General features: G+C 50.1%; 1 protein-coding gene across 2 annotated transcripts in view; it reads left to right on the plus strand.

Annotated features, from left to right (window-relative positions):
- The window catches only part of PACSIN2 (protein kinase C and casein kinase substrate in neurons 2), a 70363-nt gene that overhangs the window by 21981 nt on the left and 21935 nt on the right, over nt 1–26447 (plus strand). For both annotated transcript variants that reach the window (XM_010843644.1, XM_010843643.1), the window contains exon 2: nt 14171–14308. In XM_010843644.1, coding sequence (XP_010841946.1) covers nt 14249–14308 — 60 coding nt within the window. In that variant the 5' untranslated portion in view covers nt 14171–14248. The remainder of the gene's footprint in view (nt 1–14170; nt 14309–26447) is intronic.

Consider the following 26447-nt stretch of genomic DNA (forward strand, 5'->3'; position numbering starts at 1 on the left):
GGCAGAGGGTCATTGCATGGTTGAGGGGCTCCACAGAGGAGAGGACACTCAAACTGGCCCTTGCAGGATGAGTAGGAGTGGATGGGAAGGGCAGTCTGAGGGAGCAGAGTGCTGCACGTGTGGGCCTCAGGCCTGAGACCTGTGGGTTTATTCTGTATGTGGGCCCAAGATGGTGCCCTGTGCGGCACTGCCACATTAAAAGGTGTGTGCGTGTAGTTAGAGGACATTCAGTGGAGAGGGGGGGCCAGAAGAGGAGGGTGGAGTGTTCATGCAGGCAGAGCAAGAGAGAAGGTGGTCACACACACACACAACGCCTCGGAAGGTTGTCTATCAATGATGGAAACTGTGCTGAGGTTCTTTGCCACATTAACTAGTATTTGAGCACTTAGTGTCGCATACTCTGGGGCTTTGGCTATTTTTGAATTAGTTTGACTTTTATGAAAAGCCTCAAAGCAGTTCTCTCTGCATGAATGTACATTTCCATACCCCCATCAAACTTTACAACCTATGGGGTCCTATTCATATCAAGTTGCTGGTAAAATTAGAGAAAAATCTCAAAGCTGCTTTTCGCTGTCTTTGTCTCACGTTTCTCCAATGGGGAAAAAGCCTGGAAGACTGTCAAAGAACTGGCTGTTCTCATAAGTATTTGAGGAGAACAGTGTGAGTCATTGTAGCTCTTTGCTGGTATTTTAGTATCCGGTTTATTTTTAAACAGTTCTGTGCAACCAGAGTTTCTTCCGTGGTTTCTGTTACTATGGCTCCATAATATTTCCTCAAATCTGCTTGTTCATACTTTCACACACTTTAGTATCAAATTTACAATTCCTTGGAATCAGAACATCTTATTCATGATATCCAAGAAAGTTTCTCCAACTGCAGCATTTTCTCCCAAATTGGAAGAGTTAGCTGTTTCCCCCACTACAGATGTTGGGGAGAGAGGAGGTTTGGTTCTGTGGAGGACCATGCAGTTAGTGGTGGGTGGAGATGATTAGGGGGCTCCCATCAGCTGTCCAAGCAGGGGACTGGGGTGGCATCCCCCCCAAGGTGAGGGGACCTAACCAGTGGACAGGCTGCCACCTTTGCTGGGAAGTGATGGCCCTGGGTGTTTTGGTCCGGACACTCAGCAGACTTGGTTCTCTGTAGCAAGAATGTGTGTGGTTCTCTCACTCTTACTTGTTTGTTCATGTATTTTTGGGCTTGAGTGAAGCTTTCACTTCGGGAAGGTCTCTTGTTTTAAGATGCTGCACTCAGAAGGAGAACGGTGCTGGTCTGGCAGTCAGTGGCAAAGTTTGCCTTGTCCTCTCTTCCCACTGTTTGGGACTGTTGAAGGGGATACTTTTCTGCGTTTCATTGCTTTGAGAAATGTGTATTTCTTGAAGGACTGTTCAGGATCTAGAGAAAGTCTGAGAGCAATATGGAATTGTATAGGTAGTTTGTTTCCAGTCTCTTAAAGTTTTTGACCTCTTCCACTTTTTCAGGGATAACCAGGTTGTCCTAGTAACAGACTAGGTTCTGGGCCTATGCCTGGGACTTGTTGTAGGGGACTCATCTGGCCAAACATTCTCAAATTCTGCTATAAATATAAGTGTTGACTCAACGACAGAGCAGTTCGTAATACTTGAGAATTTAAAGTGTGGTATTACTGACTGGACCTTTGGTTCCTAACACAACTGCTTCCACTGATTCAGAGAGAGCCCTTTTGAACAACAAAAACAAAGTAAAAACCGCTTCTGGGCTCTAGAGGCTGCCTAGGAGGCTCCAGGTGGGAGGGTCTTCCAACTGAGTGACTGTACAAGCTGGCCATTGTGGAATAATTGACTTTTAAAGAATCACTGAAAATTTTTTGCTTTCCGCTCGAGAAACATTTGTAGTTAATAATCTGAGTGACTAGTCTTTTCTCTGTGTCATCCAAGAGATGTCACTACACGGCTTCATGAAAGAAATTGCTCACAACAGTATATTATTGTTAAAATCAGACAGATCTTACAGAGGTGGGGGTGGGAGGCAGGGCTGGCTGAGAGGGAATCGTCAGGGAAGCTCTTCTGTGGATCTCTGGGCAGAGGCTCCTGTGGTGTTGGCCAGCTAGCCAGGCACTCACTTCAAGGAAGAGCAGCATTCTAAGGAGAAGGAGTGGCAATTACAAAAGCTTTGTGGTAGAGATGAGCCCAGTATCTTCGAGAAACAGTGGGAAGATAATTGTGGCTGAGGCAGAGCAGGGTCAGCCAGGGAGGGAAGTCAGCCAGAGGGGCCTGCAAAGCCAGAGCACGACGGGACTGTGGCCAAGCTGAGGGCTTAGGGCTTAGGGTTGAGCTCTGAGTGTGAGGGGTTTGGAGCAGGGAAGTGATGTGATTTAAGTATTTTGAAAGGTGGTCCTGAGGAGACTAGAAATTGAAAGTGAGGGTGGATTTTCTGTTCTACCTAATATTGGTGTGACTTGGAAAAACATTAAACTTTTGTTTTCATTTTGTCTTTGACATTTTAGAGTAATTAATACCGCCTGCCTTTCTAGTGATTTGGGATTCTGTCAGGTTTTCTGGGCTCTTTGTGAGGAGAGCTATTGTGTAAATAAGTGCACTCTGGTTGTTAATAATAATTATAATAAAATTGTCTCTGTGTGATCCTGTCAGTTAAAACATGTAGTTAATAGTGTGTAAAATAGTTCTCAGCATAGCCAGCAGCTGGAAGATTACAAGTTACGAGAAACTCATCAAGTTAAACCACATGGGGATTTCTATATAGAAGTGTGACACCAGTTCCTCCTTCCCGCCTCACTGCTCCAGTTTCAGGGTGTCCACCCACCTTGCTGTCTAACCCTTGAAGCCTGGGTGGCCTGTGCCCCCTGTCTACCCCCTCTCCCCAGGGATTCTTCTGTCTAGAACACCCTGCCCCTGTGTGTGTACACCCGCCTGCTTCCCATTGGCTCCCAGGGTTCAGCTTGGCGTCCCCAGGCTGGGAAAGTGCCTGCTCTGGACATCCTATTCCTGCCTTCCTCAGCACCATGATGGAGAGCAGCTGTTTCCACCCTGGACTGAGGTATTTCATCTGTGTAATAATCCCAAGGAGTAATAGGAAGTATTGGTTTTATTTTCTAAATGAGGAAACAGGCTCAGAGAGGTTAAGAAACTTGCCCATAGTTATGTTGCTAGTGTGCCACAGGGATTCATTCATTGTTCATTCATTCTCTCATTACTGCCTTGTCATGCTGGGCACTGTGCCCACCTCCGGAATTCATCCATGAGTGAGGCAGGTGTGGGCCATGTGTTTATCTCCCTCCCCAGCCACCTGAGCTCTTGAGCAAGCACGCTTCCAGAGCAGGGCTCCTCCACAGGTGCTCGGTGAGTGCAGAATGAATGAATGAATGCCAACAGCCTGCCCTTATTGGAGCCTTGGTTGGAGTGCTATCCTATCAAGCCCCCCATCTTTTGTTTTGTTGGAGTCATGCTCACATTCCTAACCTCTCCTCTCCTTCATCTGCCATCGCCCGTGTCGTAGGAGGAAGCGTGGCCTGGTGCAGGGGCCAGCTCTGGGGCTCCTGGCCTGGGTTTGAATCCCAGCTCTACGCCTTCCACTGGAGCGGGGGGCATGGCAACCCACCCCAGTATTCTTGCCTGGAGAATTCCATGGATAGAGGAACCTGGCGGGCTATACCCCCTGGGGTTATAAAGAGTTGGACACGACTGAGTGACCAGCACTTTCACTTTTCTGCTACTTCCTAGCTCTGTGGCCTTGATCAAGTTATTGAAGTGCTTTTGTGCCTTATTTCTTCATCTGTAAAATGAGGGTGATAGTAGCTTCCTGGTAGTGCTGTTCCGAGAATGAATGGTACTAGCACCTAGAAAGTGCTCAATAAATATTGACTTGTTAATTCTGCCATCTGCTGAGGACAGAGACTGTGTCCCATACCACTCTGAAGGCAAATGTGAACACCTCACCACTCTCACTGGTATCTGCAAATTGATTAGGGCTTGTAAACGTGGGCTGAGGGAAGAAAAGGTGGAAGACAGTCCTGGACTATCCAGGTTAGAGTTCCACCCTCGCTGATACATGTCTGATGGCCGTGGGGTATGTGGATGCTGACCAGGTAAGACCCCTATGAGGGGCAGGCCTGCCTGAACCATGGCCAGCTTTTGGCCCCTTTTTTCCCCTGGTCTTTCCCCCTGCTGTCCTAGGCTTGACAGGTTTCCTGTTTTGCCCTACTTGGCATCTCCCTTCTACCCATTTGGTCCCTATCAGACTTGATGTTTGAGTCCAGCAAATTACTATATCAGCTCATGTGCTGCTAGTGCCCCTGTCAGCCATAGTGACTGATAACTGAAATGGCCCCTCATCACCTACTTTTTGCCCAAATGCTGCGTCTGCTGCAGCCGTAGTAGTGAGGTTTCTCAGTTTATTACTTTCATTTGCTTAATATTTTCATTCTTTTAATCAAGGAAGCACATGTAAATACATTTAAGTCATAAAGAATATACCAGGAGCTTGAATGTTAGTTCAAATTATTCAAACTTGTCTAACATCTCATTAGTAATCATCACACTATACATTTAGCATCTAAGATTAGGGATATCAGTAAGAAAAAAGTGCAGGTACTTCAAGGTTAGATTTACTTTTGTTTTTTTAATTTTTATTTTATATTGGAGTATAATTGATTTACAATGTTGTGTTTCAGGTGTATAGTAAAGTACTTCAGTTATACATATATCTTTTCTTCTTTCTTTTTTAGAATCTTTCCCCATATGATTATTATAGAGTATTGAGTAGAGGTCTCTATACTCTACAGTAGGTCTTTTTTGATTATTTGATATATAGTAGTGTGTGTATGTTCAGAGAAGGCGATGGCACCCCACTCCAGTACTCTTGCCCAGAAAATCCCATGGATGGAGGAGCCTGGTGGGCTGCAGTCCATGGGGTTGCTAAGAGTCGGACACGACTGAGCGACTTCACTTTCACTTTTCACTTTCATGCATTGGAGAAGGAAATGGCAACCCACTCCAGTGTTCTTGCCTGGAGAATCCCAGGGACGGGGGAGCCTGGTGGGCTGCCATCTATGGGGTCGCACAGAGTCGGACATGACTGAAGTGACTTAGCAGCAGCAGGAGTGTGTGTATGTTAATCCCAACCTCCTACTTAATTGCTATTCCTCCCTTTCTCCTTTGGTAATCAGAAGTTTGTTTTCTAAGTCTGTGAGTCTCTTTCTGTTTTGTAAATAAGTTAATTTGCATCAGTTTTTAAGATTCTACATATAAGTGATATCATATGATATTTGTATTTCTCTGACTTGACTTCACTTAGAATGACAAATTTACTTTTGAACCTGAGCTGTCAGAAGCTTTCATTTTGTAGTTCTTAAATTTTCCCATTGGCTCAAACCAGACAGAAAAACTGGATGACCCAAATCATGGAGGTGTTTTTTTGTTTTTGTCAGCATGCTGTTCATTCTTCTCTCTCTCTTTTTCTTTTTCTTTTTTTTTTTTTTAACTTTTTGGCCACACCATGTGCTATATGGAATCTTAGTTCCCCAACCAGGGATCAATCAAACCTGCGCCCCTTGCAGTGAAAGTGCAGAGTCTTAACCACTGGACCACCAGGAAAGTCTTAGCAGTGAAGGTTATTGCAAATGACCTTACTCTTAGGATGACTTGGCTTGAGTCCACTCAAATTCTCTTATCATCTCTTGCCAGTAGGAGGCTCTTCTAAAACATTTTAAACTCAGAGAAATTTAAGAGTATACTTCATCTCACACTCTTTAATTGAAGGTAGTGGGATGTTGAGAAAATGCCCAAGGTCCCACAGCTGTTTGTGTGGCAAATTTGGAGGGAGTCTTCCAAATTTTGGCTGTGAGAGCCCTTCATAAGAGTGAAAAATGACTTCTGAATCATCAAAAAGTAAATACGATCAGTGTAGCTTTATTGGGTTTGTTTATTTGAGGTATATAAATATCTAATGTGTATTTTTGTTTAAAAATTGGCATTCCTAGCAATGTATACCCAGTGATACCCTAAACCAGACAGATGAACCACTCCCATCGCTGCCTCTTAGGGGGAATTAGTTGTGTACAGGCATTGACAATCTCCCTCTAGGTGAAAGGACATCAGCCCACCAGGATATCCAAGTGTGGATAGCTGTGTCCGGAAAAGGTTGAATGGAGTGAGTCTTGAACATTCTGAAAATGTGTACATCAAAGGAATTTCATATGTAAAGCTTCAAAATTTTAAAAAAATCATTTGTTTGGCTGTGCCAGGTCTTAGTTGTGGCGCATGGCATCTTTGATCTTCCCTGTGGGATGTGGGGTCTTTAGTTGGGGTGTGTGGAATCTAGTTCCCTCATCAGGAATTGAACCTGGGCCCCTGGCATTGGGAGCTAGGAGTCTTAGCCACTGGACCACCAGGGAAGTCCCTCTCATAAATGTTTGTTTACTGGAAGCTTTTAAAATCAAACAAAAACCCCAGGAAGTCTGATCTCTGTATTTACCAAGTGAGAAATTAGAAGCTGTGATGAGGCTCCCTTGTCTCCCCTACAGCTGAAGTCTCCTTTTTACAGGCGCTTATTCTTTTCTTTTCCCTTTTCTATTTCTTATTCATGTGTAATATTGTCAGTGCTATTTCATCTTCTAAAATGTCCTCAGATTCATCGTGTGAAACAAGCAAGTCTCCAAAGACCATGGTGTGTTTTTGAGTCATTTTTTCTCCTATGCCTCTCAAGATATCTTTCTTGAGTGTGTAATCTCCCCTGTACATGTAGGTTGAGGATGTCGGATCAAACTCTTGCTTTTTGAATTGCATTTGAGAGGTTAACCAAATATCGTTAGAATGCGTGAGCCCAGAGCCCCCGGTGAAGTAACAGGACAGGGTGGGAAGCTGTGCGTACTGTGACCTTCCCCCAGTCTTGGTGCTGACTGGGAAAGACCCAGACCCCCAAGGTTACTGACGGTGGGGGCCGGGTGCGATGTGGGCCAAGACGTGATGTCATGTAGCTGTTCAGAGCGTCGGGGAGACAGCACGGACAACAGGGGAAATGCTCATTATGCAGCTGAAAAAAGCCAACCGCAGGATGGCATGTTTGCTGTGATTGCAGCAGAGACAGACTAGATGGCAGAGGAAAGGGCTGAGTAACGAGAATGCAGCTGGTGGAACTGAGCCCCACTGAGAGGAGCCCTCACTGGTTTTGACAGCCCTGCGGTAGCCGAAGGAATAGACATTTGGACTTGAAACTGTCACAGGTTCAGCAGTATGCTGCTGCTGCTAAGTCCCTTTAGTCGTGTCCGACTCTGTGTGACCCCACAGACGGCAGCCCACCAGGCTCCCCCGTCCCTGGGATTCTCCAGGCAAGAACACTGGAGTGGGTTGCCATTTCCTTCTCCAATGCAGGAAAGTGAAAAGTGAAAGGGAAGTCGCTCAGTCGTGTCTGACTCTGAGCAACCCCATGGACTGCAGCCTACCAGGCTCCTCCGTCCATGGGATTTTCTGGGCAAGAGTACTGGAGTGGGGTGCCATTGCCTTCTCCTCAGCAGTATAAGGTGAGTCAAATGAGCAAAGCTCTGGGAGCCAGGTCGTCACGGCCGGGTGGGAACGCACCTGCTTTGGAACTGGTGCCGTGCTGTGCAAAAGCAGTGCCGCGTCTGACAGTGGGAATGGCGTCCCTGTTTAGAAAAATTTGTTTATCTCTCACCTAACCCAACACGATTGTTTTCTGTCAGAAAAAGAGGCCCCGTAGTGTTGACTAGACAAAATGAGACAGTCCCAAGTTTCAGGAGGTGGTTTTCTCGGCAACAACAAGCTCTGTCTGTGAGAGAGGCTGACAGCCTTGTTAATCTCTGGAAGTACTTTTGAGTGTGTTTGGCCCACTCTGCACACCCTACCCCACCCCGTACGTGCTTCTGGAGGACCCTCCCCACCCCATCCGGGTGTGGGGCTTGCCGAGCCGTGGCCTCGGTGTGTTTCCCTCAGACGGAGCTGTTTTCCATGGTTGAGGTATGCGCACTACACAATGTTCCAGAGATATAAGTCACTTTATTTGCTGATCTCTATCTCTTCCTTTGAGGAATGTTCAGTTTTCCAGATGAAATCATTGGAAACAAAATAGGCTGTGCTGCACATTTGAGCCATTAAAAAAAAAAAAGTGCTTTGTCGGTTGTGTAAAGCAGTGTATTGCCTCAGGTCTTACTCTCTGAGCAGCCCCCGTGTGGGAGGTGGCTTGAGGGCTAAAGAAAAGCAGGCAACCCCATTCTTTCTTAAGAGGAACTGACTGGACATACAGGGAGAGCCTGAACTGAGGCTGGAGGCAGAGGGTTCCCAGCAGCTTGTGGGCGCTGCTGGTGGTCGGCCCCCGGGGCTGAGCAGGAGAAGGGCTTCCTGTGTGGCTGGTGGTAGACAGCCTGGCCCTGAGCCACACAGCCCCCACTGTGGTTGCTAAACCAGTTGTGGTTTAGTTTAACGTGTGCAGTAGTGTTTATAGAAGAATTCTAACCACTGGAGCCAAAACATCTTCACATAAATGTCCCAATTATTTCCCATCGGTTGATCTTCAGTCTGTATGAATCAAAATTGCCCAGACTTTTCACTTCAACTTTTCTCATCCTGAATCCATCTAGCAAGTTTTTATTGAGTGACTGCTCTGTGGTCTTCTGACTTGAGTTTTGAAAGGGTCTCTGTGTTGAGAATAAACTGAAAGGCAGGGCAAGCCAGGACACCATGGGGAGATGACTGCAATCTTGCAGCAGAGAGGTGCTTCCGGTCGGCAGAGCTGTTGGGGTTTCAAGAGGGGCTGGTCGGTCCTTTTTCGAAGCTGTGGTGCAGTCACGTGGCTCAGAGGGCCACACCTTCATTCCTGGACAGGCCACTGACAAAACAAAGTGAGGTATTTTCATTAATGGTTTTTGTATCCTAAAAATATTACGTGGTGATAGTCAAAATTTTCAAATAATTTAGAAGGTGACGAGGTAAAATATGCAAGTTTGCTCTGCACTGCCACAAGTTTGAGACTCACTGGGGCTTTCTGCACATTGACATACTTTGGGGGTTTTTTTGGCTGCACTAGGTCTTAGCTCTGGTATATGGGATCTAGTTCCCTTACCAGGAGAAGGCGATGGCACCCCACTCCAGTACTCTTGCCTAGAAAATCCCATGGACGGAGGAGCCTGGTGGGCTGCAGTCCATGGGTCTCGAAGAGTCGGACACTTACTGAGCGACTTCACTATCAATTTTCAATTAAATGCATCAGAGAAGGAAATGGCAACCCACTCCAGTGTTCTTGCCTGGAGAATCCCAGGGACGGGGGAGCCTGGTGGGCTGCCGTCTATGGGGTCGCACAGAGTTGGACACGACTGAAGCGACTTAGCAGCAGCAGCAGCAGTTCCCTTACCAGGGATCAACCTGGGCACCTTGCATCGGGAGTGCAGAGTCTTAACCTCTGGACCACCAGGGAAGTCCCCCGATTGTGTTTTAATACCAGTGGGATCAGACTGTATCTATGGTGTCACACTTGATTCCACTTGATATGCAGGAACACTGTGCGTCCTTCATCCACGGCTGTACACACAGTCCCCTGCCCTTTCTCCTCTGGCTGCCTGTGTTCCACTCGGGGGCTGTATCAGCACTTTTGATTCTTGATGCACAGTGAGGTGGCTTTCGGTATCTTATTCTTCCTGCTATTAAAATCAGTACCACCGTGAATTCCTACCTACCTTTGACCTTTGGGTGAGTTTATCAGTAGGAAAAGTTTTAGAAGAACTAGTTGGATCAAAGGCTGGGTGTTTCTTTTTTGTCATACATATCACATGTTGAGAGGCAGCGCAGGTAAGGACAGGTATGGAAGACCATGCATATGGGTGCTTGATTTTCAGTAGTGCATCTTACAGCTACTTGAGGCTTGAATTTTTATCAGTTAGCAGATAGAAGATCTGAGTTGCCATGCAGCTCCATTCCTCCCTGGAGTCCTCAGTGACGCCTCAGGCAAGTCTGTGGGCTCCGGCCCTGCTGGGGCTGCCGCTAGGACCTTTGTTCCCAGGGGCCGCCCCCTGCTGGAAAGGCCCCTCCCTTGTCCTTTACACACTTCACGCCCACTTGCTCTCCACCTTGGGTCCTCAGAGAGGCAGGACCATTCTGCCTCCACAAGAGCTTCCCTCCACTCACTCACAGCACCTCATTTATCTCTGTTCTAGCCCTGTTCACACTCGCAGCTGTTTTCACCTTACTGTGTGTCAGTCTGACCTGCTCAGACACCTGGCCTGCGCGTACAGGGCCTGTGTCAGTCCTGCGAATTGCTCCATCCGCGGGACTCTGAGTGACCGGCACGTAGTAAGTTCTCAAACATCGGTGTGTAGAATGAATGGGAGATCCACTCCTTACTGAAGGAATGATTCTCCCCTCACTCTGGGCCAGAGAGTGGCTTAGAAGAAACTGTAGGGACTTCATTAATCAATGAAGAATCTCCCACCCTGGACAAGGAGGGAGGAACAAACCCTAGACCCAGCATATGCTCACAGCCAGGCCTGCAGGGCAGCACAGGCCAGGCTAGTGTTGTGTATGGGCAGCAGCGAGGATGCCTCCCTTCTCTTCTGCCTTCTGAAGTCACCAAGGATCAGAGGTGGCTTCTCCAAGGCCAACTTTGAGGGTAGATGAAGCGCTAATGGTAAAGAACCTGTCTGCCAGTGTGGGAGACATGAGTCATGGGTTCAATCTCTGGGTCAGGAAGATCCCCTGGAGGAGGGCATGGCAACCCACTCTAGAATTCTTGCCTGGAGAATCCCATGGGCAGATGAGCCTGGTGGGTTACAGTCCATGGGGCCGCAAAGAGTCAGACACGACGGAGTGATTTAGTATGCACGCACAAGCTACATGCGCCTTTTCTCAGAATCTTCTTGCCTTTTGACCTAATGACCTGTTCTATTTCTTTTTCTTGGAACAAATTAAGGGCATTAAGGGGGAGCTGAATGTACTTATGTAATGTGTACCATTACTTACCTGATATCTTTTATCAGGCCCAGATGGGAGGAGAGAAGTTATGCCAGCTCCCAGATTGGACCAAGGGCACCCTTGGCAGCCTCCGTTAACCTTTGAGATTCTGCCCACCGTTTTAGGAATGGCTCTGACTCGGGGCTTCCCAGGAGGCACTAGTGGTAAAGAACCCGTCTGCTAAGAGACAAAAGAGATGCGGATTCAATCCCTGGGTTGGGAAGATGCCTAGAGGAGGCATGACACCCACTCCAGTACCCTTGCCTGGAGAATCTCATGGACAGAGGAGCCTGGTGAGCTATGACCCATAGAGTTGCAAAAAGTCAGACATGATTAAAGCAACTTAGTACGTACTGACTCACAGTGTTTACATCCATCGGCAGCTGAAGTCACTGAAACCCAGAGATCTGGGCACTTTTTCCCCCACCTCAGTCATGCCTGGATTCCTGAAGAAAGTCTTTTAGAATGTATTCAGCAGTCGTCTTCTGAGGGGGACCACGGATGTGCTTATCAGCAGTGGGAGGAGAGGGCCGATGATTTGTACATCTTTACCTTAGGATTTTCTTGTTCTCAAGTCTCAATTTGTTTTTTATACACTTTTGATGGGAAGATAAGGTCCCAGGACAGCTCAGTTCAGTCGCTTAGTCGTGTCCAACTCTTTACCACCCCATGGATTGCAGCATGCCAGGTTTCCCTGTCTATCACCAATTCCTGGAGCTTGCTCAAACTCTTGTCCATCGAGTTGGTGATGCCGTCTAACCATCTCATCCTCTGTCGCCCCGTTCTCCTCCTGCCTTCAATCCTTCCCAGCATCAGGGTTTTTTCTACTGAGTCAGCTCTTTGCATCAGGTGGCCAAAGTATTGGAGCTTCAGCATCAGTCCTTCCAATGAATATTCAGGGTTGATTTCCTTTAGGATTGACCGGTTTGATCTCCTTGAAGTCCAAGGGACTCTCAAGGGTCTTCTCCAGCACCACAATTCGAACATATCACTTCTTTGGCGCTCAGCCTTCTTTATGGTCCAAGTCTCACATCTATACATTACTACTGGAAAAATCATAACTTTTATTATATGGACCTTTGTCAGCAAAGTGATGTCTCTGCTTTTTAATATGCTGGCACTTCACAGGCTCTTAATCGATCTTGTGCAGAACTGATCTTCTATTAGTGTCTAAGCCAGGACTGAACCCAGGCAAAAAAATGACTTCCTGAAAGTGAACTTTTCAGGTGTCAAGTTGCTTCTCTGCCCAGAGCAAGCACCACTCTCCCCTGCACCTGCTCCCTGCAGCTGCTCCCTGGGGCTGGCCAGGCAGCTTAGCCAGTGGCTTGATTTGGCCACTTTGAGGCTCGCCTGAGCCAGAGCTCAGATATTCCCTGAGAAGCCTGAAACAGAGACCAGCTGCTCTAGTTAGAAAACTCTCTGCTGCTGCAGTCGTGCGCTGGGGTGCTTCTAGGAGAGCCTTGGCTCAGAGCATGGGATCCCACCAGAAGGGGATGCTGTGAGATGCAGCACCAGGGCCCTGGCCTGTGAAGCCTGCCCAGCCATTGCGATATCCACGGTCAGGAGGACACGCTGCCTCTGTGGCGTGCTGCTAGGTAGAATGAATGTGCGGCACTCGGGCCACTCTGCCTGCTTACGGAGTGCATGCGTGTGGGATGCTTGGCTGAAGGGACCATAACTTGCTCTTTAAATGTATTGAGAATAGGGGGCTGTGTTCAAGTTTGGAAGCTGGAAATCCATCAGATTAAACCTTTTAATCCACAGCTAGATCTTAGGTTATAAGACACCTAATTTATTTAAACTTGAGATTGTTTCTAGAAAACATCTTAGTATGATAGAGAATAGTACCTTCGTAAGCAGGCACAGTTGGTGTCCTGCTTGAGTGACCATGGACCAGTTACCTAGCCTCCCTTAACCTCAGTTTTATCAGCTCAAAGTATAGATGAAAGTGATTATACCTGCTATCTAATAATAATCGCATTGTAACTTAGTATGTGTCACTTACTGGGGACCATGTACTGTTCTCCTGGTATGTCTGGCCGTGTTGAACCTTCACAGTAATTCTGTGATACATTATTGTCTGAGTTACATTATCGTTTCTTGTTGACAAGATAAGGCCATTGAGGCACAGAGAGGTTAGGTACCTTGCCCACTGTTGCCTGGCTAATGAGTAGCACGTCTGGGATTAGAGCCCAGGCAGCTCGTGTTCCTTACTGTGCTTGTAGACTGTCTCACAGGGAATCCCAGGATTATAGCATGGAAAGGCACCTAGAACAGTCTTGCACCTGTAGGTGTAACAGTGTAGATCACTCTGCCTTCTCCCTCCCATGTCTCAGCTGTCTCCTGACTGTGGTAGGAGCGTTTCAGATCTCTGGCTGTGAGATCTCAGTGCAGGGTGCTGTGAAGGAGACTTGAGTCTCACTCTGTCACTAAGAAGTCAGGGAATCTCATGGGGCTGTGGATGGGTCATTCCATCAGTGTGATTTGTGCTTGTGAACATAGCTGGAGTCCTTCAACTTCTTCCTTCTAGCAGGGGAAATTATCACCCCATTGCCCTCACTTGGATTTAGATCATTGAATCATTGCTCAGAGACGATCACTTTCACTTGTTTGTCTTTACTCCTTCTAGCTGACCCTCACACAGACTGTGTCAGGATAAACTGGTCTGAATCCAGGGCCTCAGTGGCTGAGATGAGCCAGTCATGGGAAGAGGGAAACAGCCCCCAACACAAGCAAAGCCTGGTGGGAACTGGAGAGTGGAGTCAGGTGTGAAAGATGGATTGTTTCCACTCACATTTTGCCCCAGGTCCTTGTCGTGTGGGATGAGTAGGCCAGGCTGGAGCAGGGCAAGCCCAGAGATGCGGCGACTCCGCTTTTGCCTGTTCTCCTCGCAGGGTCTCTGCCCCTTTCTCCAAGGGATGAGGCGTTAAGTGTATCAGCCTGTTGATTTAAGTGTGCAGACTGTTCTTCAGAAAGCTTTTCAAAGTCTTCAGTAAGATGTTGCAAAGGTTTACTTGTTAATGTGAAATACACACCACACATATAACACGCACATGTATGTCAGTGCTGAGTTTGGAGTGTTTGACTTTCGTCCACTGAAGGAGATTGTGGACTGTGCTGCATTGAAGGCAGTCATGGAAATGGAAGTTGTGAAATGGAGACAGCTTGCTTCTTTACATTGGGAATTTAAAAGCTGCAATGTTGTGTTTTTTGTTTTATAGGTGTGTCCCCAGATTTTGAGCATCTGAAGTGGACCTCTAATTTAAGCACTCCCTGCTGCTCCCTCACCCTTTGGAGAGATGTCTGTCACTTACGATGATTCTGTTGGAGTCGAAGTGTCCAGCGACAGCTTCTGGGAGGTAATGCCCATACTTTCTTCTGGATGAATGCAGAGACCAAGCCAGTGGTGCCTGACACCCCCTCTTTATTGACTGGGGCTGGGGTGATGAGATGACCATACACCAGAGCCAGCCAGACCTCCAATCTAAGTGGCAGCGAGTATGGCCTAGCTGTCTGTGAGGATGGTAAACTTACCTTGCTAGAAAAGTTTGATAACAGAAGAGGTTAGAGATGTTCATTTAAGGTCTAATCAGTTTGTCCATTCTCATAGCTTCCTTTCCATGCTCAACCCTGCTGTGACTTGAAATGACATATACTGATTACCAGGCTTGGTCTCAGTAGCGGCATTACTCTTGAGTTTTGTAGAACAATGGGTGGTAGTGATGTGACAACACTTTGGGCAACGCAGGCAAGTGGCCAGGAGGCTGAACAAATTGCCCTTGGACTTCTTGGAGCATCTTCTTGTCTGTCTGTGCCTGCGACGAATTCCTTTCCTAATCAGATTATGTTGTGGCTTGGGTTTTTTTGTTTGTTTTTTAGTGGAGATAATTCTTCCTGAGTCCCACTTATTTCTTTGTTGTTATTTTGTTGCTCAGTCGTGTCCGACTCTTTGCGACCCCGTGGCTTGCTTGCCAGGCTCCTCTGTCCATGGGATTTCCCAGGCAACAGTATTGGAGTGAGTTGCCATTTCCTTCTCTAGGGGATCTTCCCCACATCTCCTGCACTGGCAGGCAGATTCTTTACTGCTGAGCCACTGGGCACTTACTTCTTACCTGCTGGATAAAACGGAGTCCATGAAATCTTGTTTATGTGGCTGCTTGGGCTTCCCAGGTAGCTCAGTGGTAAAGAATCCAGCTTCCAATGCAGGAGATGCGAGTTCGATTCTTGGGTGGGGAAGATCCCTGGAAAAGGAAATGGCAACTCACTTCAGTATTCTTGCCTGGGATATCCCATGGACAGAGGAGCCTGGGCAGGCTACAGTCCATGGGGTCACAAAAGAGTTGGACATGACTTAGCAACTAAACATGTGTCAAAACCCCTGGAACCATCCCAGCAGCTGTGGGCTTAGTGGAAAGAGCACTGGCTTTGTAGTTGGAAAGCTCCAGGTTCTGATCCCAGCTGCGCCATTACTAGCTCTCTGTGTGACCTTGGGCGAGTTGCTTGACTGATCTAAGCTGCAGTGTTTTCAGCTCTAAGAGGGATGATGGTACTGGTCTTCAAGGGAGGCTGCCACCATGAGACAAGAATGGCAACATCGGAGCCCTGTGATGCTTTCCTGACACAAAAGGCCCAGGTGCTGCAGAGCCCCATGGTGGAGCCTGTGGTTTGCCAGAGACAAGCACGGAGTTCTGTTAACTTAGATTAATTAGATGTGCGATTTTGTCTAACATCAAATACTGTCGATACTACAGCCTTAACACAGACAAGTGATCACAGGAGCCCAACTCAGACTTCTCTGAACACTTTTCTTCTCTGTGTATTGGGGGAAAGGTCATCATTGCCTTTTAGCTGACTACTTTATTTTATTGGAAGTCAGTGTTTATTGACCACCTACTGTGTGCTAGGCCCCGTGAGTTCCCATGGGACGTATGACCGCCTGAGTCCCTGTTCCTCAGCTACCTTCCTGGTGGGGATCTGGGCTGGAGCTCAGTCTCAGTAGCCAGAGAGGCATGTGTGACCTGGGGAACACCTCAGCAAAGGCAGCAACAGAGTTTTGGGCACATCCCAGCTGCTCAGCCGCAGCGGCCCCTTGGCAGGGTCAGGTGCACTCTCACGGCGTGCAGAAGGATTGGTGGTGAAGCTGGATCAGAACAGGCAGTTCTGAGATGCAGGTGGAAGTGCCTCAGGGATGTGACTGGGATTCAGGACCTGCATGGCCCATAGGCAGGTCTGGGTTCACAGACAGTTGGGCCCTGGAGCCCGTGGCCTGCCCAGCATCGTGGAAGCCCTTGGGGACCCGGTGCTGACTGCAGAGCCTCCCTGTGAGTGCCTGTGAAGCCGGCCTTTAGAAACGCAGGTCCTCATCCGTCTCAACACTGATCTGAAACTACCAGCAGAATCCTTTAGTCATGGGGAAAGCTCCTGTTTGGTAACTGTGGTAACAGTGCCATTGGCCTCAGTCAGCACCTGCCTGGAGCGCGGTGGCAGTACAGGGAGGCTAGCGCACACAAAAGGCCTCTTGAGGGGTGGACCTGGAGAGGCCAGGGATAGGTTCAGACACAGGCTTTGGAACCAAGTGGCCTGGGTGTGACTCTCTGCCTTGTCACTTACTCTGTGTGTGTGTGTGTGTGTGTGTAGCTTTAGGCAAGTTACTACTTTTTCTTATCCTCAAATTTCCCAATCTGTAAAATGGGGATATTAACAGTAGCCACATCCTAGCACTGTGAGAGTTAGGGAATGAAAGTAAAAGTGAAAGCTGCTCAGTCGTGTCTGACTGTTTGTGACCCCATGGACTATACAGTCCATGGAATTCTCCAGGCCAGAATACTGGAGTGGGTAGCTGTTCCCTTTTCCAGTGGATCTTCCCAACCCCAGGATTGAACCTTGGTCTCCTGCATTGCAGGCAGATTCTTACCGCCTGAGCCACCAGGGAAGCCCGAGTTAGGGAATGAATACATGTAAAGTGGTGTCAGGCATCAAGACAGGCCAGCTGGGAGCTCTGTCCCTCTGATGCAGGGGGTGGGGGTCATCACACACACACACAACATATAATCTGTTACTGTGGGGGGTGTTGGTTAGCACTGTCTTAATAACCCAGTTGATGTCAGAAACTTCTGTGGAAAAATTAAGTAGCTAAATATAGTTCTATTTTAGAAGTCTTCAGCTGCTTGTTAAAAAAATAAAATGTAGGTGAAAGTTGCAGTGTGTATTGTCAGCATATATTAAGTCAAGTGGCTTGAACAAGCCCTGTCACTGTTGTAAACCCCTAGGCTCCCTGTTAACTTCTTAACTGCAGTGTCAGTAGACGAGAACATCTCTTGTCCAAAGGATACAAAGGCAGATGGGTTTATTTTCTAGACAGGCTCTGCTCATCTGGTGGCACTGCCCCTGACACCGCTCTTCAGCTTGCACAGAGCAGCAGTGCCTCTCCCCCCTCCCGCCCACCTTGACAGTCGTGCCCTGAGTGGAGGTGTGATTGCTCAACCGAACCAGCTCTGAGCAACCCAAGTGCACGCTGCCAGCTGCACGTCTCCAGGCTGCCAGCAAGGTCCCTCTTTCCTGTGGAAGGCCACTTCTCACTGGTGTGACCCCACAGGACTGTTGTGCAAATCTAAGGAAAGCATTGAAGTCTCGAGGTAGAAGGCCTTTTGTGTCTGATTTTACCCCTTTCCACCACAAGGTGCTAACTGAATAACCCAGCGCATAACTGGGTCATGCTGGCTTCTTCCACGCGCTGGCTGTGTGCCTGCGCAGGGGACATGTGGCACTTCCCTGCAGGAGCCTGTGGCTGTGACATTCGAAAGTAAGCTCCCTGAGGCAGGAGACACAGGGATCATTGTGCGAGGCGCTGTAGAATTTGCTGGGGCGCCCAGGGGCCAGTGGGGCTCCCCCTGGAGGAGGGGGCAGGGAAGGTGGCATGGAAGATGGGCAGGGTCGGTGCTAAGCACCCAGATGTTCACCAGATGGACGAATGAACGAGGGGTGCTCTTGGGAGGAGGAGGGATTACTCACAGGGACATATCTGCCAGTTAGTAGTTAGTTGGAGGGGACACTTTCTTTACCCCAACACTGCAACACTGTAGGAAACGATTCAGAAGCGAGGAGGGTGGGGGGCTGATCCCCACAATGGAGGAGCTGGAGGAGAAAGGACGGTGGCTTCCACAGAGAGCGAGGGCAGTGAGGTCAAGCTACAGCTCTGCCCTTGGTATCATGGCGTTCAGAGAGGGGCCCGCTGCTGGCCTCACCAGAGAAGGTCTGTGGGGCAGGTAGGGCTGGGAGCCAGAGGAGGGACAGCATTCTAGGCCAGAACAATGTCTGGAGATTGCAGTGAGCATGGTCCTGCAGAGGCTGAGGGTCTTGACCTCTTTGGAGCCAACTGCCTGTTTGGGGGCTGAGCAGTCATGTGGGTACAGATAGGTTGAGGCTGAGTCAAGGTGGTTCCCCAAGGTGACTCCTTTAGCCACCAATTGGCTAGAGTTGGAGCCTGGCCCATCCTGCCCACAGGCTTCCCAGCAGGGCGTGGGTGGGTCGGTTGCTTCTGGCAAGTCCTCTAGCTCACTCGGGGAGCCTGCAGGCGCACCCCCACATCTCCAACTCCAGGCCCTGCCTTGGGTCTCCTCTCTGGCTCTGGAGGCTGGGGCACAGGGAGAGCCAAGGCCACAGGCCATGGCACTTTCCCAGTGCCATTGGGGAAGCCTGGCTGCCCTCTGCCCTGGCAGGTTCTGGGAACACGACAGTGGGTTTGGGCCCAGCAGGCCTGAGGGCTGCTGCCTCAGTCTCTGAGGGCTCCTGAGGGCCAGGTTGGGAGGGCAGACTGCTGATTTCTGGGTCCCAGCCCTGCAGCTCGCTCACATCCCTGAAGAGGAGCCCTGTTCAGCTGTCAGCAGTGGTGCTGTTAGAGCTCAGGCCTCCCTGGATGACGCCAGGCTGGGGCTGACCTGTGAGCACTCTCCGTGGGCACAGGGAGCCTTGGTGGAGAGTATTTTGGAGATGAAGAGGACATAGATGTCTTGCTGTAGAACATTAGCCCCAAAGAGTTGCCACATGACTATTTGCCGTCTGCTTCAGAGAAGGTGCTCTCTGCAATTCCTCTCAGACTTGAGCACTGTGGACTTGGCACAGCACGTGAGAACATCTCCTCGGCAATCAGGGTTTTGTCTGGGAAGCCGTCCATGTAGGATGGGGTGCCCTGTTCCCATCCTTCGAGACCACTTTTGTAAGTAACATTTAGAAGATGCTGCTGCCCCGTGTTCATGGATTCCGTAAAGCCTGATTTGGCATCTACCACAGTCCAGGCCCTAGGCTGAGTCCTGGGGTCCCAAAATGAGTGCACAGTCCTGGGACCCCAGAGCCAGCATTCGTCGTGGCGGGCAGTCCTGGGCGGCGGCGCGGGTGCTGCGCGTGGAAGCAGGAGGGGGTGAAAGTGGCCGTCTCCTTGCCTCTGGGCAACAGTGGTCCTCCCACGTGTCCTCTGCCCCCTCCTGCCCACACACACAGATCTGGGGGCCCGCCCTGCGCAGCAGCCCTGCTCTAGGGGTGTCGGCCTCCTACTTACCCCGCAGTGCTCGGACAGAGCTCCCAGCAGGCTGGTGGCTTGCCTTTATTTCACCACAGTTTCCAAATAGATCCATCAGTTCATTCTTACAAGCAAGCTCTGGTATCTGTTGAGCCATGACCAAGGCTTAGGGCACCAGCCTCCCTGTTCCACTGGATGTTCCACCTGTTGTCCTCCCTGCAGCCAGGACAGCCCATCAGAAAAGCAACCCTGCGTGATTCCTGCCCTGCGTGGGAAGCTTCACTTTTCTGCATCACCTTCAAAGTGAAACCATGAGTTTTGTGTGGCTAGGACTTGAGCACATGCTGGGAGCTGCCGGACGCCAGGAGCTCTGCCCTGGGCTCCAGCCTCACTGAACAGTGATTTTTGCCACCCCCTGTACCCCACAGCTGGGTGTGTGCACACTACTAAGTCTTTGAGCTGTGTGCACATAAGCTATGTGTTTCTGGTCTGTGTACTCTCTGTGAGTTCTAACCCAGGATGAAGAGTTTCGAAATGAAAACCAGTGATAGGGGCTGGCACTTGTTGCACACTTGCTCTGTGCCAGGCCCCTGCTCTGCTTTCCATGGGTGCTCTCAGTCCTCACCACTGCCTCTGCGATTGTGAGCTCCACTTTACAGGTGGGGAAACTGAGGCCCGGGTGGGGATTGTGCCAGCTGGGGGCTCAAGCCGCTGCCTCTAGAATGCTCTCCTGCCTCTGCTTGCAGCCTCCTGGGAGCAAGAAGAGACATGTTCATTTGCAGAGATGCCACATACTCAAATGCCTCTGCTTCGGCGTGAAGTCGCCCCTTGTCTGGGTTCAGCCCTGGCGCCAACATTCATTGCTGTGAAACCCTGAGGGCTCAGAGGAGAGAGATGACCTGCTCAGAGTCCTGGGAGGAACATGGCGTTGCTAATCCCTGCTTCCCAGGGAGGGCATGAGGACTAGAGATAGTGTCTGCGGGGCCAGGGGCCAAATGACTCCCGAGCCTGACTGGTCCTAATGTGTCTCCTCTTCATGCGTGACTGTCACACCTGTGGAGACAGGTGAAGGCAGACAAATCAGGTGGTCTTTCCTCTGCTCGCTGCAGGCTTTACCTCCCCTGTCTAAACACCAGTGTTCTAAATGCCCGGTAAAGAATCACTTCGTTTTTTCCTGGAAAGAATTGACCAGTCAAGATTTTTTTGCCATCAAGCTTATCCTCTGAAGATTAATTTTTATTTTCTCACTTGATTTCAGTGATGGCAAAAGTGACTTGTATAAGCCCTATGGGAGAAAACAATTTCTATTTCTACTCAGTAACAAACAGAAATGCATGCTTTTAGAACTGGAGAAGTCCTGAGAGCTCAAGCAGCCTGTGGTGGCTTAGCCCCATTGAGACGTCTTTATACAGACGTGTGGTGTGGGTGCAGTGAGCTTAGTGCTGAGGGACCCAGGTACAGAGGTGGGGTGAAGGAGCTGTGTCCTGTGGGGCAGGGTTTTTGGTTTTTTTTTTAAGTGGGAGTCATGAAAGGTGGACTGGGGACCCGGGGAGGGTGGGACACTGTGGAAGCAGCAAGCTGAGGAGGGGTAGGCATGGAAGGGGGTGCTCCCCGGGGGAGCTGCTGTTTGTCCTCACTTTTCCAGTCTGACAATTTCTACGCTAGATCATTTGGCTTTTTACCCCGGGTGTTCCTTTCACTGCTGGAGTTTCTGCCAGAAGCGGCTTGGTCTTCAGCGAGCCCGTACTTACAGAGCTGGAACCGATCTCACTGTCTGGGTTGGGGCAGCTGTCACAGCAAGGAGGTGCCACTCAAACAGTGCCTGCTGGAGTGTGGGGGGAATGAAAGAGGGCAGTGAGCTGTCACCAGGCAGCCAAGTGCTCCTGCCACTTCCCAGGTGCTTGGCTGAAGGAGTGTGTGCACGTACACGCGTGCCGGGGAGACAGGGCTCCGTGCAGGGTCTTCGGGGCAATGGCTCACAAGTGGGGCATGTTCTGTGCTCAGGCAAGTCCCCAGGCATCACTGGGCCTTTATCCTGACATCTGAGCAACATTTCCTGGAGGAGTAGAGTACAGTGAACCTGGCTGGCCAGTCTTGAGGAGTTGAGGTCTGAAACAAACTTTGTGTGAACATATCTTTCCTCTCTACGTTATTTTGTTCTGCCCTTGAGTTATATCTGAAAATTGGAATCTCTCAGTTTCGCCTTCATCCATTTTTCAGTTTGTCATTTTGAGCATTTAGATTAAAGGATGATAATGTAGTCATCTTTAACGTTGTTGAAGTTCAGGGTTTGTGCTGTAACACGCTCAAAACAACAAAAGGTGCCTTGCAGGGTAATGAGCCTCATCTTCTTCACCCTCCTACTTGAGTACAAATTCCAGGAACAGAAGGTGAGTCTGCGAAATGTTGGGGGTGAGAACTGAAAACCAGGAGTTGGGCCAGAGTGAGACCCAAGGCAGAGACAGGACCCATGTGGGTTAGAGTCGAGCCAGAGCACACAGGTCGGGCTCAAGGAGGCTGGAAACGGGGACTGCTAATGAACAGCAGTGGCAGGCCAGCAAGGAGCCTCCATGTCTGAGCCTCTTGGGGCCCTGCCAGGTAAACTGCATTAATATCCTGTTTTGAGAATAAAGAGCCTGGTCAGGTTTAGGGTAGTGCTGAGGTGAGGAGCTCCAAGACCTTCTGTTCCAGGGCAGGGTGAGTTGGGAGCCTGGATGCAGGGTGAGCTGGAGGGCAGGTTGGAGAACTGGGGGTGGGATCCTGTAGAAATGAGGGCGCCCAGAGACAGTTTGAGCGCAAGACACAGAGCTCATGGTTCTCCAAGGACACCCCTCACTCTTTGGTGTTTACAAGCATGCCCCACAGATCTTACAGCCTTAAGATCAGCTGTGACCTCCTGTTAGGAAAGAGAGGTTCAGACTAGGGGTTGGGGTAGACTGAAGAAGGGTGCCTGAGAAAGAGGCACTGCTGGTGTGAATGGATGTGGCGTCTGCTGAAGTGATGTGAAATCGCTCAGTCGTGTCCAACTCTTTGCGACCCCGTGAACTGTATGTAGCCTACCAGGCTTCTCCGTCCATAGGATTTTCCGGGCAAAGGTACTGGAGTACTCCGCAAATGTGAGTGGGAAGCGTGGCGCAGCAGGGCCACTCCCGGAGCCCTCCCAGCTGCCTGGACACCAGGGACTTCGAGAGAAATTGATCTGGGCCTGAATTTGACTGAAAGCTGGGGGAGTGCTATGAAAGAACCATGAGGCTCTTCTGCTGGTCTGTACTTGGCAGAATTAGTTGTTCATTTGTCATCTCTGGAGTGTGTATCTGATGATGTGTTCTGAGAGCTGAATTTTAGCTTTCATGGGGAGATCTCAAGAACTCATTGGATTGAGAAAAATGAATAAAGGAGCATGACTTCCTTCCTTCCCTGTGCCTCTCGCTGGGCGCTCAGCAACTTCTCAGTCCCCTCGTGTCTACACAGAACGGAATCTCTGCTCCCAGCACCATTCAGGCACTGAAAACACATTAGAGGGTGCCCTCTGTGCTCCTGGCATGGTGGAGGGAGGAGAAGAAAGGCACAGTCCTGCCTGCAAACCCCCCACGTTGCCACATTTTGCACGTGGCAGTAGACACCACTGCAGGAGTAACAGAGAGGGGACCTTCCCGGAGCCGGTGGCATGGCATGGAGCTCATGCTCTGTGGGCCTCAACCTCAAGCCTTCCACAAGCAGCCTTGCCCCAGAGGTCCCTTCTGCTCTTACCTCAGACTTCACCCTCCTCCAGGCAGCCCTGACCACCTAGAGTGTTCCTTCCAGAAGTGGCCACTGTCTGTAGTTGTTACTTAACCCCGAGTCCCACAAAAGCAGAGACCACAACACTTTGTTCACCCCTGCATCCCTGGCCCCTGGCATGATCGTTGGCACACAGTAGGTGTTCACCCCATATTTGTGAGTGGCAAGAGGGTATTGCCAGACCCTCAATCATTGAGTCATGAGTGCTCCAAGAGGTAGCCAGCCAGCTGGCGGCATTGACACTGTTCAATTAGGAATCCTGGAATTGTGACGGGCCCTCGGAGATCATCTGATCCTGTCTCCTCTCTTTCTGTTGTGTCTGAATGGACAGCTTGAAGAAATGGCCAGGATTTATTATGTGATGGCTTCCCCCATCTAAAAGCATGGGTACAGCTGAGGGACAGAAATGCAGGCAGAAAGACCCAGTCATTGCTGTCAGGGCAGGGCCAGTTCTTTGTGGCTCCCCTCGTGAAAGGAGGTGGAGGGAAGGTGGCCTCATCAGAGAGGGCCAGGGCCTGATGGATTCAAACAAGACAGCCAGGGCCCACTCAGCCCACCTCTGCAGGCCTGTAATCAAGGAATTCCTGAAGGCTCGTCTTTCAAGGTGGTTGAGAAAATCCTGGAGCCTTGGGCATCCTAGAGCAGCTTCGGGTGAAGCATTTGTCGCTAACTCTGTGCTCTTGCCTGGAGGGCCACTATCAGCAGCTTTTCTTTATTGTCCAGTCAGCTTGGCACAGCTGGCTTACTCTTGGACCTTCCTCTCCAGGGTGTAGAGAGGGCAGTTGTCTTGGGCCTGCAGGGTCACAGGTTAAAGGGCATGAGCATTCTGAGGGTAAAATCAAGGTCATCTGTGGCCTTTCTTGGAACCTGCAGGGCTGGTTGGAAGCAGACATATCACCTGAGATTGACCCGGTAAGCATGGGCTCTGCACTCTCTCTCGCCTCAGCCTGAGGAAGATTCTGGAAGGTGGGATCTGCCTCCTTTCGACCGCATGACTATGAGTGACTTTGCTTCTTCAAACCTGTTTCCTTTTCTGTAAAATCTCACTGCCTGGGGCCATCACAGGATTACATGAGGTGACATGTGGAGCTGCGAGCACGCTGCCTAGCAGAGTATAGGTGTGCTCTATTATGATGCCGCCGCTGATGGAAAACCTCTGTGTGCAGGGCCCGTTACCACGGGGCTTGCAGGCCAGCTGGCCAGGGAGCTCAGCGTGCACCATTGTGACCTGTGTGGAGCAGGCTGCAACTGCAGAGCATGGGGACAGTGTTTGGAAGGGCCCTTGTGGCCCCCAAGTGGATCAGCCAGCAGGACCCTGTGGTGGGGAATTGGTGTCGCCTGTCTGCGGGTGCAGGCGATCTTGTCCGTGGGATTTTCCAGGCAAGAATAACTGGAGTGGGTTGCTGTTTCCTTCTGCAGTGCATGTTTAGTGACTTAATTACTGCCTGGCTGTCCCAGGCTTGCCCCAGGCTGTTTTTCCACCAGTGTATTCAGAAAGGGGTCCTGTGTGCCCAGCTCCACCCCCCATTGGGCGTTTCCCACTCTGACTGTGTGCCCACCTGTTGAGGTAAAGAACTGTCTTGCTGCTCTCATGGGCATTCCTCCAAGTCCCACGAGCATGAGCATCTCGCTTGGGCCATTAGTCCTACAGACTTCCACGTCTCTCTGAAGTTACCACTTTACACCTTTGCCCATCTCCCCAAGGGGCCTCTCTTTCATGTTGTATTAATATATAGGATTTCCTGGGATATTCCAGATTTTAGTTCCTTGTCACACTGCCTACTTGCCAAACTAGTAGTCAGCATTTGAGTATGTTCACTTTGTCCATGTTGTTGGTTTCAGAACAGAAATCCTTAATTTGTGTGTGTGTGTACACTTACAGCTTTTACTTCTGAAATTTTGCTTAAGGGATCCTCTGCTGCCCTAAGTCACAAGGGTGTTTGTCTCCATTTTCTTCTAGTCTCTCTCTGGTTTAACATTTCACCTTTTTATTGAGTGCCGAGACCCAGTGAATGGAAGGCAGTCAAGAAAAAATGGTCAATGAGGAAGACAAAGGTCCATACTGTTAGGGCACAGTCAGAAGGTGTGTGGGGTTGTGTCCTGTGGGCTCTGGTCTGCACACGGGCAGAGGGGCCGGCTAGGGGAGGGCAGGGTGGTCCGGGGCACTGGCCTAGGAGCCCCCCTGTGTTACGCATCAAGTCAGTAGTGAGACAGCCAAAAGCTTCCTTGGGCTCCTGGGGACACCCAGACTCCACCGGAGTTCTTTGTGGTATTGAGCCATGGGCGTGAAGGTTCGAGTCTCAGGGCTGAGGCAGCATGGGGTGGGAGAGCACAAGCTTTGGGGTGTTCTGCCCCATTCTCTTCTCACTTGGGCCACTGGATTCACCCTGGAGCTTTGGTTGTAATCAGGTAATTTGTCTGGGAAGTGGGCTTGATGGTCACCAACCAAAGAGAAGGGTAAAAGGAGCAAAGGGGAAGATGTCTGTGACATGACCCTATAGGTTCCTGACCTGTCGGCCCACAGTTCCCATGGTAACTGAGCCAACACTTGGGGTGGACGGGTGGCAGGAGCTGTGCACCTGCATTCACGTTCCCGCGCATCCACTTAGGATCCTGGGGGGTCCCACTGACCTGCTTCCAAATCCTCCAGCCTTCCTGTTTTCTTTGGCCCCCGTGTTCCACAGAAAGGAGCTGGCCAAGGTAAACCAGCTGTGAAGTCAGAGAAGCAAGCCTTCTCCAATGTCCTCGTGAGAGTCAGCTCCAGACTGTTTACACCCAGAGGAGGCTTGCGGAACTGGTGCGACCTGTCTGAACCGCCCTTCCCAGCACCCCTGTAATTACAAGCCCGCTGGGTTTCAGGCAGAGTCCACCCTCTCTGCTCTGATCCCCGATTATGCAGATGTTTCTGCCAACTCCAGCCTCAGACTCCGTTTAGCTGACCCAAACAAACCAAGGCTCATCTGATGCTGGGTTCTCAGGCCTGGGGGCAGAGGACAGCCAGACACACAGGCAGCCCAGAGCCCAGTGGGGCCTGTGGGTAGGAAGGGTAGAGTGGCTGAGATGCGCTTAGGACAGGAGGCAAGCAGGCGGGTCGGGTTTCCGGGGAGCCCCAGGCAAGACCAGGCGGTTGGGTGGAGGGAGGCGGGAGAGTGGTTTCTGGGGAGCTCTGGGCAGGAGGGGTTCTGCTCCTTCGGCCTCGTAAG

Source organism: Bison bison, unplaced genomic scaffold (assembly GCF_000754665.1).
Source record: "Bison bison bison isolate TAMUID 2011002044 unplaced genomic scaffold, Bison_UMD1.0 scf7180017864184, whole genome shotgun sequence".
Classification (NCBI taxonomy): domain Eukaryota; kingdom Metazoa; phylum Chordata; class Mammalia; order Artiodactyla; family Bovidae; genus Bison; species Bison bison.